Raw genomic sequence first — 13046 nt, 5'->3', positions numbered from 1 at the left:
ATCGATCACCGTCCTTGCCCTGAAGCCGGGAAAAGACCCCGGGGACATCGTGGCGTACAGACCCATCTCCCTACTAAACCTGGACGCTAATATTTACTCCAAAGTCTTGGCTAACCGATTGGCGAGGGTGCTCCCGGATATTATCGACCCAGACCAGACAGGATTCGTACTGAACAGATCAGCTGCAGCCAACGTCCGCAGGGTCCTAAACCTGGTCGAAGTCACGCAGCGGGACAAGCGAAAATTGGCTGTGATAGCCTTAGATGCGACTAAGGCCTTTGACAAGGTGGACTGGTCGTTCCTCCGACTCAACCTAGGGTCCTTTCACTTTGGATCTGCATTTCAGAAACTCATCTTGGCGAACTACCAATCACCGAAAACCTTGCTCCTAGTTAACGGCACCCTATCTAACCCGATCCCTTTATCATGCGGCACCAGACAAGGATGTCCCTTGTCTCCCCTCCTCTTCGACCTGGTCATGGAGCCACTGGCCTGGCGGATCCGACTGAACCCCAGAATCAAAGGCCTCCAAGTAGGCCCAACTCAACATAAAATAGCACTATATGCAGATGATGTGTTGTTAACCATATCGGACACCACCCAATCGCGGAGGTCCTCCCTGGCAGAAATTCATCGCTTTGGTAAAGTCTCAGGATTCGCGATAAACTTTGTGAAATCATCAGCACTGGGGGTGAGACTGGAGCAGGAAGATAAGGCTTCCTTCCGAGCCCTCTGCCCGATCCAATTTAGCGAAAAGTCTATCCCCTACCTAGGAGTACAAATCACAGCCCGACCGGAAGATACCTACCAGGCGAACTTTCAGCCGCTACTCAAGACCTTGGAGGAAGATCTCAATCGCTGGCTCCCACAGGAGATCTCGCTAGTAGGCCGTATAGCAGCATGTAAAATGAACCTCCTCCCACAGCTGCTTTATATGTGCTCGGCCGTTCCAACTTTGATCCCCCGGCCCCCACTCTTGCGCCTCCAGAGGAAGATCCTACGATTCATCTGGAAAGGTAAAAAGGCAAGGATCCCGCTCAGGACGATGCTGGCCAGTCCGAACTCAGGAGGCCTAGGGGTCCCAGACCTCCAGAAATACCAGATTGCAGCCCAGTTAGCTCATACTGAAAGATGGATGATAAGTTCAAACAGGCCAAGATGGGTCGAGATTGAACAATCCCACTTACCCCTCCCCCTCCGCTTCCTCCTGCATCTCCCCCCCGTCCTACGGAGAACGTGGCCAGCCATCCTTTCCTCCACCAAGCAGACTCTAAAAGCCTGGGAATGGACATGTAAACAAAGAGGAATCCCCAGAGACCTAGGCCCTGCTTCTCCGATATTTCATAACCCGGCGTTCTCCCCAGGGACCCATCCGGCGAACTCTAAGAACTGGATCGCTGGCGGCCTTTGCTCCCTGAGCCAGCTCTTTGAGAGGAATCGGCCACTCACTTTTGAACAATGCAAAAACACCTTTGACCTGGCGGAAACAGACAGATTCACATATGCGCAACTACGGCATTGGTGTTCCCACCCAGCAACATGCGAGGCAGCGACACAAGGCCTGGACCCGACAGAGCTGACAATCGCAGATCCCCCACATCGAGGGCGAATCTCAGCGATGTACAAGCTGTTGCAGACAAATGTTCTTGTCGATAGAGCAACCTACATGAACCAATGGGAAACTGACCTAGGACACTCGATAGAAGACCAGGTCTGGTCGGACATATGGTCTCGCACGCGTGCCTCTTCCTTCTGCATTACTAACCGTGAGTGTGCCTATAAACTACTTCTAAGATGGTACTACCCACCGCTCAGACTGAGTTACTTCAACCCAGCCTTGGACCCGCGCTGTTGACGTCGATGTGGCCTCCAGGGATCGTTCACCCATATGTGGTGGTCTTGCCCAGTGATAGTACATTTTTGGACCCAATGCATTGCCACCATAGCAGACATAACCGGGATAAGGCTGCCCCTGGAGCCGGAACCGATCCTATTAGGAGCCCCAATCCCAGGTGTATACCCAAGATCGGGCAGAAAAGCCACCCTCCTTACTCACCTACTCCGGGCCGCTAAAATCACGGTGGTACAAACCTGGAAATCGCCGGAAGGACCCTTAATGATCCTATGGTGGCTGAAACTCTGGGACGTTTTTGTCGCGGAAAAGATTACGGCGGCAAACAGAGGCCTTCTTCACCGCTTCACAAAAATTTGGTCCCCAGTGATAGCCTATGACCAGAGGTATCCGGCTCTAAATTTTAAGCCACGGGCGGTGGCAAACGCTCTGAGGGCTGGGTGCTCGGAGATGACGCAACACATAGAAGAGCATGATTTGGATGTTCACTGAGGGGGTACGGCTATGGGGCTGGTGTGGGAGGAGAGGGTCCATGAGCTGTATTAATTGTCAGGAAATAATATGTTGTAATTTACTTTGCTCTGGTGTGTCGATCAAAAATAAACATGTTTTAAAAAAAAAATAATAATCAAATGTCCCTCTTAATCCCTCTAGATAGAGGCACTCATCAGGGCTGTCCTTCCCCACCTCTTCTGTTTATATTGGCATTAGAACAATTTTTGGAAGCTATTAGACAAAAAGATAGCTTTATTGTCATTCACTTTAAAGATATTAATATCAAAACGCTTGCATATGCAGATGATGTACTACTTTTATTAAAGGTGTCAAATTCATATCTACAACATCTAAAACGCATCATTACATAATTCTCCCTTGCATCGGGGTACAAACTTAACGTAGATAAGTCTGAAGTATTACCACTTTATATACACTGCACAAGTCATCACTGCTCAAGTCTAGGAATGAAATGGTGCCCAACTCGTATGAAGTATCTAGGCATCCAAATCTCACCATTGATTAAGAACATTATAAATCAGAACACAGCTAAAATCATTACCAGAGTAAAGGAACTAAAGAGACTTGGTCACTTTTATAGCTTTCTTACTGGGGGGGACTGGAGGCTCTCAAAATGTTGATTTCACCTATTATATTGTATTTTCTTTATATGCTTCCTATTCCTTTTCCTACATCTTTCTTCAAATCTTTGGACTCCTGTATCCTCAATTTTCTATGGGGGAAGAAGAAGAAAAGGATTTCATTATGTAAACTTAAAAAATCCAGATCAGAGGGCAGAGTGAGTTTTCCAGATTATAAAAAATATCATATTGCCTTTGTTCTAAAACAAACACAGTTATGGTTTCTCCCAGACAATTTAGACATGCCAAACCGGCTACTCATAGAGAGAGCGATAGTCTCCCCTCATGTTCTTCCTGATTGCCTATACATCAACAATAAGAATAGAAGCTTTAATAGCATATGCGTTAATATATCCATTAAGTATTCCCGTTCATATCTAATTTCACTCCCTACAAATAACTCTGTTTATATCCCAGTATATTTGGTTGAACCCCTTAACAAAAATGTATAGGAGAACTATCTGTTGGAGACCATGGCTATCTCTTGGCATTAAATATATTGGACAACTGTTTATCCAAGGTACCCCATTAACGTTTAAGAGTGTATAACCAAATGTAAAGGCCCAAGGTCTTTCTTCCTTAAATATGTTAATTTAATAAATGCCATTATGGAAAATTATGAACTGTTAGTTCCTAACCCTTATAACTTCAATGCTCAAAGACTACTCCATTTATCTAATCCTAATGTTACAGCATCTATGTTTTATAAAATAAGCTCATCTATGTCAAATGATGAAACCATGCGCAAATGGCAAGAAGCATGGAATCAAAACTGTTTCCTAAACACTACTAAATTGGGATGGCCAGGTGTATGGACCAGGATTTCTAAATCAATCGTAGCCTTTTGCAAACACTGTATTTTTTTCACCACAGAGCTTTCATAACCCCACTCATGCTTTTCAAGGATCCTTTAAACATATAATTCTTGAGTGTTTTCATGTTAAAAGTTATTGGGAGAGGATTGGGGAAATTCTTAGAAGTATCTTCCAAATACAGCTGACGATCTCTTTTGATGTTTTACTCCAAGGAAGTAAATTGATTCAACCTGCAATTGACAAACATAACGGTTATCTGTTTGACTTATTTATTGCCATAGCCATCCAAACCATTGCTTCAAAATGGAAAAATCTTGAAAGTGCGCACTTTAAATTGTGGTGGAATTCAGTTTACAATCTTCATTGGATGGAAACATGTAATGCAGTGTCCCCATGTTTGTTAAATAATTACCTATTAAAATGGCAATCTTTCTTAGATTATTTGAATAATGAAATACCCATTCAAGATTAGAGAATTCATTCAACTAATATTGGCTGGTACTACTACTATGTACAATGCCCCATGGCCCCATCCCTCCCTTATGGTCATGCTAGTCCTGGGAGTCTTATTTGTCCATATATTTAACTTATAAAGAAGAAATATAACAATTAGTTTATTAGAACATCATTGTTATCCATTAGAATAGAACACTATATATACATTATATAAGGATCCTCGGTTGCTTAGACAATTATTCCTGATCCCTTACTAATATAGCCAATTGTGGTTATTGTACTATTCCACTTGTTGTTTGTATTGTTATATGAACCTTATATACTTACTGTATTTAATAAAATATTTAAACACAAAAAGAAGTCAATGGTGAGCTCTGTGCCACGTGAATCCAGAGACTGAAAACAAATAATTCCAGGATTTAGTAGAAACTGCGGGCATATTGGTGCACATACACTCAGAGGACCATGGTTTAATATTGCCAGTGGTGATGGCAGAACTAGGATCTATTCAATGCATTTTATGCTACACATGTTACTTGAATACTATTACTCGCAGTCCACAACATGGTGCGCTCACTCACCTTGTCTCCTACCAGATGTGGCCTGATGCTGGTCCTCACCACTAACCTTTCTGTGTGGATGACTGCAATCACTGACGAGTCCAGTCATCTGACCAGAGAAATGGTGGATCTCCTGGTCCAGAACTTTACAGGAAGGCGTAACCTGACGCAAGACAGAAGCACTGATGGTAAGGCACAGGTGACATAATTTGAGCTTTGGGTGACAACGTATATCTGCCTATTATATGAGGTGGTGCTTTACTTTGGTCATCACATGTCAAACTCTGGAGTAGGGGGAGATGTTCAGAATAATACTCTCTGGGTCCGGTTTCAGCAACATAGGTTAATGCAATGTCCGAGCCGTTCCTTTGGAATTTTGGTAATACATATCATTTGGTTGGTCAAGGCTGCAGGATCCAGCCGAGGCAAGTATAGCTGACACATGTTTCGCATGTGCAGCTCTTTTTTAAGGCCTACCAAGTGACTCAAGGTGTATGGCTGCTGTGTTTGTATTGGGCTAGTAGCAACCCATCTGGGCTAGTGTTGGTTGGTAGCTTACGTCAGGTTGCACTGCCGTTCTTGCCTATGTGGCAGCGTGACGCCTTGCACGTGTGGCCCGTGTCATCACATGATCATGAAGAGGTGTTTAGCTGTTTCACAGTGCATATAGTCTATGCATTTCTTTATAGAGAAGTGAATGATGCATGTTTGCAGGGGCGTGGCACCTTCTCTTCTATGTCTTATCTTGGCTATATTTTGGGACAGAGGCGTTGCTCGCGGGGGCTGAGTTGTCTTTTGGTAGTAGCCGCAGATAGAAACTCTGCAGCTACAACCAAAAGGCTATCTAGCCCTGAGTCCTGACAGTCCCGACATTAGCCTAGCCCCAGATCTTTTCCAGACCTAGCAACATCCCTGTTCTTTTCAAAGAGTAGGAGTTTTGCAGACTCATGGTCCAGTTTCTGGACCCAGGTAACTATGGTAAACAGTGCCAAGTGATTCAAAATAACGCCATAAGAACCATAACTGGCAAAACAAAGAGAGAACTTATCACAGGAGACAGGAGAGACATACGTTGGCTTGCCATAGAAGACCTTATCACATTCAAATCACTGACACTAGTTCACCGCTGTCTTTTTGCAAATGCCCCTGCATACCTAAAGAAACAATTCAAGTGGTATGAGCCAAGCCGTAACCTTAGATCAATAAACAAAGGCCTCTTACACGTCATGCCAGCTAAAAGGACAAAGGGACTAGGTAGGGCCTTCTCGTCCAAGGTCATCGTCAAATGGAATGAACTACCTATGACGTTAAGATCAGAAATGAACTACCTATGTTTCAGGAAACAACTTAAGACTCTGCTTTTCAAATAAAGTCACCATCCCTACCCACCCTTGGAATCTGACGTCCTGCCCTCTATGTTGTCCCGTTACTATGTCCCTGTCTACATGGAATGCGCTCCGATGCCCGCGGGCTGCAGCACTCTATAAATATATAAATAAAATGAATAAATAAAACGGATGGTCACACGCGATTTAAACTTGATGGGCACAGAGAGGTACCCAGTGCACGAAGTGTGGTTGTAATGTGTTTGTATTTGCGTTGACCGGAGATCAGGTGTGCTGTGGTGTAAACGACGGCCTTTCTGGAATTGATGTACCAAAGCACCTGGCACATGAAGCAGGAGTCGATAGGAGTAAGGAACAGTTGGAAAAGCCCGGTTTGGTACTAAGCGGTCTGGGATTTCTTGTGTTTTCTTTGCTCTCTGAAGGAACTCCTGGGCTTGGCACTCGAGGAGAGGGGTGATGGCCGCCATGTGCACGCCTTCTGACCAGTACTCAAAGTCATGGGTTCCATGTGTTAATTTTCCCGCAAAAATATCGCCAGACTAGAATGGTGCCATATTTTTGCGGCCATATTAACCCATTAAATCTGCGGGGGACACCCCCACAAATCCCATATTATTTTAAAGGAAGCGGAGGACACGCCCACAGCCTCCGGTCCCATTTACCCCCAAAAATATCCCCACTAATAATATCACCTGTGGCCGTTCCCGGCAACCATATATATGGCAATATTGTTGGTGGGGATAATATTACCTGATACCAAGTCATGTGACTCTTCTCATGATTGAGAGACGCGGTTTGGCCTCCTCTTCCCCACCACCATTTCAGTACTAAATGTCTGCTTTCGTTGTTGACTTGAACCATGGTTGCACTCCACCGAAACCTCATATGGGGTGCACCAGAAGTTGACAAATGAGGAACATGAACACCTTATTCTGAGCATGATAATATGTAGGTGTGTGACAAAAGTGGAGTAACTTTCCTGCACAATTCAAGAATAAATCATGTAAAGAAGTGCAGTGGCATGGCAACAGATGCTTTACAGTTCCCCAACACAATGCACAATACGAAACCTTGCATTGAGTAAATTGTGGGGGCTTCTTCTCAGGGGTGGACTGACCTATAGGGAACTTTTGAGATTTCCCGGTAGGCCTCTGCACTCAGGGCCTTTTTTGTGTTGTAACTTATTTTATTTAAAATGTTCTCATAGGAAAAGGGTTGGGCTTGCTGAAAATAAGTTATATGGGGCCACTTCGAAAACTATTTCCAGGGCCTCTTTTGGTTCCCAGTCCACCCCTGCTTCTTGTCCACATTGGACCAGTTGAACATTTTAGGAAGCCAGAGCAAGAGAAAGAGGAGACCAAAGGTACTGGGATGCTCCAAAATGAGTGACTTGACTTGAGTGCAAGGCAAGCTAACTTTTCAATGTCTGATCATTGATACTGTACTAACACCACACCTTGCAATTTTCCATAATTCTTCCCTTATGTTATTTATATAATTTATTTGTTGATAGCGCCCAGACTCGGAGGTATCAAGGCGCTACGAAGGTTATAGTATATGTGGCAGAACTACTGTAGGGTTACAGGCCATATGGGACATGTTACAGTTTACATATGTTCCAACTATGTCCACTTTGAATATTTTCTAAGACAATGGGCCTGCAACCTGCAGCTCCCCAGATGTTTTGCACTACAACTCCCATGATCCCTCACTGTGGATTATGCTGGCTACAACTGATGAGAGGTGTTGTCCAAACATTGTAAAAGCCAAAGGTTGGAGAGTCCCAAATTACTGCTTCAGTTAGCAAACTTTGACATTTTTCAATAATGTTCCACTTCCGATGGTGTGCAAGGGACATTTCCAATTCCACATATCTGCAAATTCTGAATTTCCACTATGCTCCATTTTCGGTTCTATGTCATTTCATCGTCAGGCATTTCAAAGCCTGCAATTTAAATGTGTTTGACAGTTCATCTATATTTTTTTGGGGCGAGGGTCTCCCCCAATCCTCCCCTCCTGCACCTATATTTACCAATACCCAACCCACCCAACCACTTATCTACCCTTTCCCACCACCCCCCAAAAAATGTGATGAACTGGCAAACACGTTTAAACTGCAGGCTTTGAATGCTTGACGATGAAGGAACTTCGTACAACATTGTCACTCTCATGGCTCTCAACCTGCCAAAGTTGTGACAACGGTTCTCGATCACTTAAATACTGTTCCAATGGAAATTTTGTATTAAAATGGATGGACACATCATGTTCTCACTATTGTTTTGGGATTAGGTAACTTCTCTTCTAAACCAGAACATACTACCAGCCACTTTCTATGGAAAATGCTCATGAGTGCGACAGTTTGGCAAAACTCGCATTGCTAAAATTTGCAGGGTTTCGATCATGTCAAACTTTATCCCAAGGTTTATCCCAAGGTTTTAGATAAAAGGTTTTATTGGGTTTGACTTCACATCTAAATAATGGTAGTTCAGTAAGTAGACACTCAGGACAGTCAGTGGAATGCACTTGAAGAGGCATGAGCAGCTCAGGTTTATTAGGAAAGGGAATTGTATCCAAGATAGTGTAAGTTAGAGCAAAATTAAATCTATAATAGGATTTATGGATCTTGCCCCTAGCGGTGCCCTTGTGGTTGTAAACAGAGGGTGCTGCATGAAGAGAAGTCGAGAAAAAGGGAAGTAGACCCAGTCCCTTTATTGGGTTTCTGCAAATAGGGATAGTCTTAGATCGAGCAGTCCTTTTACAATCACCTTAGAAGCAGTTTGTCGAGAAGACTGCAATGTTCCACTAAACAGATCAAGTGTACTTCATATTTTTAGGGGTATTCCCTCTTTGTCAGAACTCTCCTTGGCGGATGTGAAATTAATTGACTTTCATGAGATTGGCAGTGTTCATAAATGCACTGTGCACATTTACTCATTGTTGGGTTAGAAGTTAGTCAACTCTGCTTATGAAGAATTACTGCAGGTTACGATAGTTATTACCCAATTGTGGTTTCGGGATTGGACTTTAGTAACTATGAAAAGCGATTCAATGACTGGTAAGAATTATTCGGAGTCAATTCTTGCAAATGTCAGTTGCAGAGTTAACCCAGAAAGCGGGAGGCAGGTTTTTGTTCCCACCTCAAGTATGGCCTCCAGGAACATTCTCTTCCAAAGTGGGTAGGCATCCAGGCTGCTGAGGGGCATCCATTATCATTGTTAAACTGGAACATACGTGGCCATAACAGTTTTACACTTTTATTATGATGGAACATTTTAAAAAGTATGATATCTTATTCCTACAAGAGACCTGGATTTTTGAACCACCAATAATCGAAGCAATCACTGCCAGTATTCAAAAAGAAAAGTAACGGGGCACATGGCAGACCCTCAGGAGGTCTGTTAATTGTGGTAAAAAATAATTAGTGGGGTGGAGATGGCACAGCTGAAAACAGAGTCAAGCTCTTCCCTGGTAGTAAAATTGGTAAACCAGCCCTGGAATAAGGGAGATGATTTGCTTTCGATTAACTTATATTGTAAAATGTGTCAATTCCCAGGGGAGAAAACCAGGTGTTATTCAAACACAATATTGTTGAATTGGGTCTCTGCTCATCCATCCCCGTTAATTATTTGCACAGGTGATTTTTGCCCAGATACAGGAATGATGGAAAATTGGGTAGGATTCTCCAATTTCTCACGTCCGCCGATCGGCCTCTCTGCCTCTAGTAAAAGGGAATCAAGGGGCTTGGCATGGTCAAGGTTTATGTACAAGTGGGATTTTCGGAAAGTCAATCGAAACGTTCATGGGGACGTAGTAAGTCTATGTGGTTTGGTCCTCTCAACTATTGACTTTATCTTTGATTTCAGTTTCTATCTAATAACATCAAGTCTTTGGCTATCTCTAGATGCACTGCAGTGACCATGCAAATGTTACTGACTATGAGGTTGGAGGGGAGTGGTCAGTTTTTTAAAACCTCAGGCTGAAAGAACTAAACTGTGAATATGTCCAGTACATGACTAGGCCAAGTTTTCCTTAATTCAAGTAAACTAAATAATAATATTGTGAATATCTGGTCCAGTTGTTCTCCTTCAGAAAGAGTGAGACGAGTTGGTGGACTAGTTTTGGAGCAACATTAGAGAATTGGCAAATGGTTCAGCATATGAAGGAGCACTGGAAGTTGCGCCTCTTCTTATTGCACGCACATGGCTTTGATATGGAGGTGAACAACTAAAAAATTACCATTAGACAATACCTTAGGGCAATTTGAAAGGTGTTACTGCTAACTCTGTAGAGAAGGAGAAAGGAACTAGGAGGATTAAACAGTCTTGTAAAACTTGGCACATTCAAAAGTAATTAAGAACTTATATAAAAACTAATGAAGCAATGATTACGCTTTTGATTAATAATGACAACTGAGGGATTTTGAGAATATTAAATGGCCATAAAACAATTAAAATGGTATTGCAAGCGAATTGCATCGTAGAATCCTCCAGGGTCCGTCACTTTTCTGATTTCATTATGTGAGCTCTACGAATGTTTTGAAGTTATCAAGTACTCCTTCACCACAAACTTTGACCTTGAGAACCTTCAGTATCTTACTGGAAGACTGAAAATCTCTCCAGTCAGTGTACACGCCAGTCTATCTAACAGAACTGTAAAGGAGAACCCCGAGCAGTGGGCAGACATATTGTTTGTACTGTTTAGCCAAATCGCCTCGGACTTCATCATCCCTGAGTGTTTGCATGAGGCAATAGTCAATAGTCCAAAGGGGGACAGATCCCCCCTCAAATTATACACTCATGTCCTTATTAAACACCTCTAGCAAAGTCTTAGTGGGCTTTGTCTTGAAGCACTTGCAGTACTGGATTGAAAGTTCTAAGATGTTAAGCTTTTTCCATATAGGCTATAGGAAAGGCATGGGAGCGACTTTAAATGGCTTAATGTATACTCTATGGCAAAATAAGTCGGTGACAGTGAAGGGTTTGGGGTCTCTACTCTGCTAGTCTGACTCTGACTGCTGCCTGCGATATGGTGGATCGCGGTCGTCTGTGGAGGAAACTATGAAATTGGATATTTGCCCAGCTCTCCTTAACATAATATTACTCTTTCACCCCAATAACAACTTGAGAGAGCGTTCAAATTCTGAAGGGACCCTGTCTTGGTCTGAGACAAGGGTGTGTTTTACCCTCAACACTTTTTAACTTGTATAGCTGAGACATCCAATTGGCTATTGATAGCACAAACTCTTTTCCCTAGATTGAGGTAGGTTGGACAACTTGATCCTGATGGAATCCACTTTCCGATTGGGCTTCAGAGATGTCTGGATACAGTCGGGACTTACGCCTCTCTAAACAGACTGGAGATTAACCCGAAGTTGCGCCTACTGAATTTCAATAAATCGACCAAACATAAAAAGTTCAAATGGTCAATAAATGGAGATAGGATTGAGGAATCCGATGACTTTGTATATTTGGGTTTTATTTTTGCAAACAAAAACAAAATGGCGCTTACTAAGGAGAAGGTAGGGAGTAAAATCGAATGTTTAACTGCCCAGATGAGGATTGTTTAGGAGAAATATTATTGTTATTCTTTGAAAATCACTTATAGAATTGTTTAATGCAAAGATTACTCCCACCATAATGTACGATCTGGAGCTACACAACATCAAAATTCAGAAGTGGCTAAACATCTTTGGGGGTAAAATCTGATGAGCTGTTTTGGGCTTCTCTCTGTTCATTCCGATTAGAGTTCTGTATTTTCTCTGGGTGGTACAGGTATCAGTGGAACAAAATACTTTTATATTTAAAAATAAAAGAATCCATGGATGATTCACCATTTCATTAATTGGGGGAAGTATTTTGTACTGACATAGACCCTGGCTTGACCGAAAGCTTCCTAGTTGAAGCAGATATGGACATAGATATGCACAGTGCTGTAATTAGGTGAAAGTTGCAAGACAGCGATCTTATAGAAAGCAGAGAAAGCCTAATTGATTTAAAACTTTGTAAAGAACACATAGCTTCAATGCTATGGTTAAAGGTTCTGATGGCATATATTTTAAAATCTCCCTCTCTGAGCCATAGATCCTGCACACTCTGGATGTGGTCGTCCCAAGGTTAGGTTTGCCCCTAGCAAAGCAGGTATGCAGATTGTGCAAGACAGGGGAAGTTGAAACACTTTGCCATTTAATTTTGAATTGTATTTACTTGCAAGCATGAAGATTTTATTTTGAGAGGTTTATTCATTACCCCTCTGCTGTCACTTTGGAAAACCTATGGGGTCATTGTGGAGGGTCAAGCAAGCGTCCCTCTCAATAGCTTTAGTCGTGTTTCTAAAATAAATTGTCCGCTCTTAGGAGATATTCCATATCTAACAAATGTGTTCTAAGTCTAGAGGAATAGGATTTACAGCTAGTTTTCACTATATTTGTTTACATATGGGTGATTAATTTGAATTTTAAAAAGTTTTTGTTTCATTGTTTTAGACAATGATTGGATGTATATCGCCCCCTTGTTTTAGCCAATGATTTGTCGTTCCATTTTCTTAGCCAATGTTTTGATGTATAATGTGATCTTTTCTTAGATGTACTTGTATAAGGATGAAATGTATATTATCCATGCAAAAGATTGACAGGGTAATTCATAGAAATTTGCACAAAAATGGCGCACGTGGCTGGCGCACAGTGTTCCTGTGCGATACACTGCGCCAGCCGCGTGCGCTAAAATCGATTTCCGCGCATAGCGTATTCATGGATTTTCGCATCCAAAACCAGCAGTGGCGCAGCATGGCGCAGCGACCCTGCAGCAGCGCCAGTTACGCCCCCAAGAACGCCCTCGTGCAAGGAAAAGCCTTCAAAATCCCCAAATAATCGCAAAGGGCTGCGC

At 42.7% G+C, this 13046-nt stretch overlaps 1 protein-coding gene across 1 annotated transcript in view; it reads left to right on the top strand.

The window, feature by feature from the left end:
• LOC138448017 (proton channel OTOP2-like) overlaps nt 1-13046 on the top strand; it is a 272950-nt gene that overhangs the window by 89579 nt on the left and 170325 nt on the right. The window contains exon 5 of the mRNA XM_069604549.1: nt 4856-5007. Within this exon, the coding sequence (XP_069460650.1) occupies nt 4856-5007 (152 nt within the window). The remainder of the gene's footprint in view (nt 1-4855; nt 5008-13046) is intronic.

The sequence above is a fragment of the Ambystoma mexicanum genome, chromosome 3q, assembly GCF_040938575.1.
Source record: "Ambystoma mexicanum isolate Mex_15411 chromosome 3q, UKY_AmexF1_1, whole genome shotgun sequence".
NCBI lineage: Eukaryota > Metazoa > Chordata > Amphibia > Caudata > Ambystomatidae > Ambystoma > Ambystoma mexicanum.
This window is presented reverse-complemented; position numbering and strand designations above follow the sequence as displayed.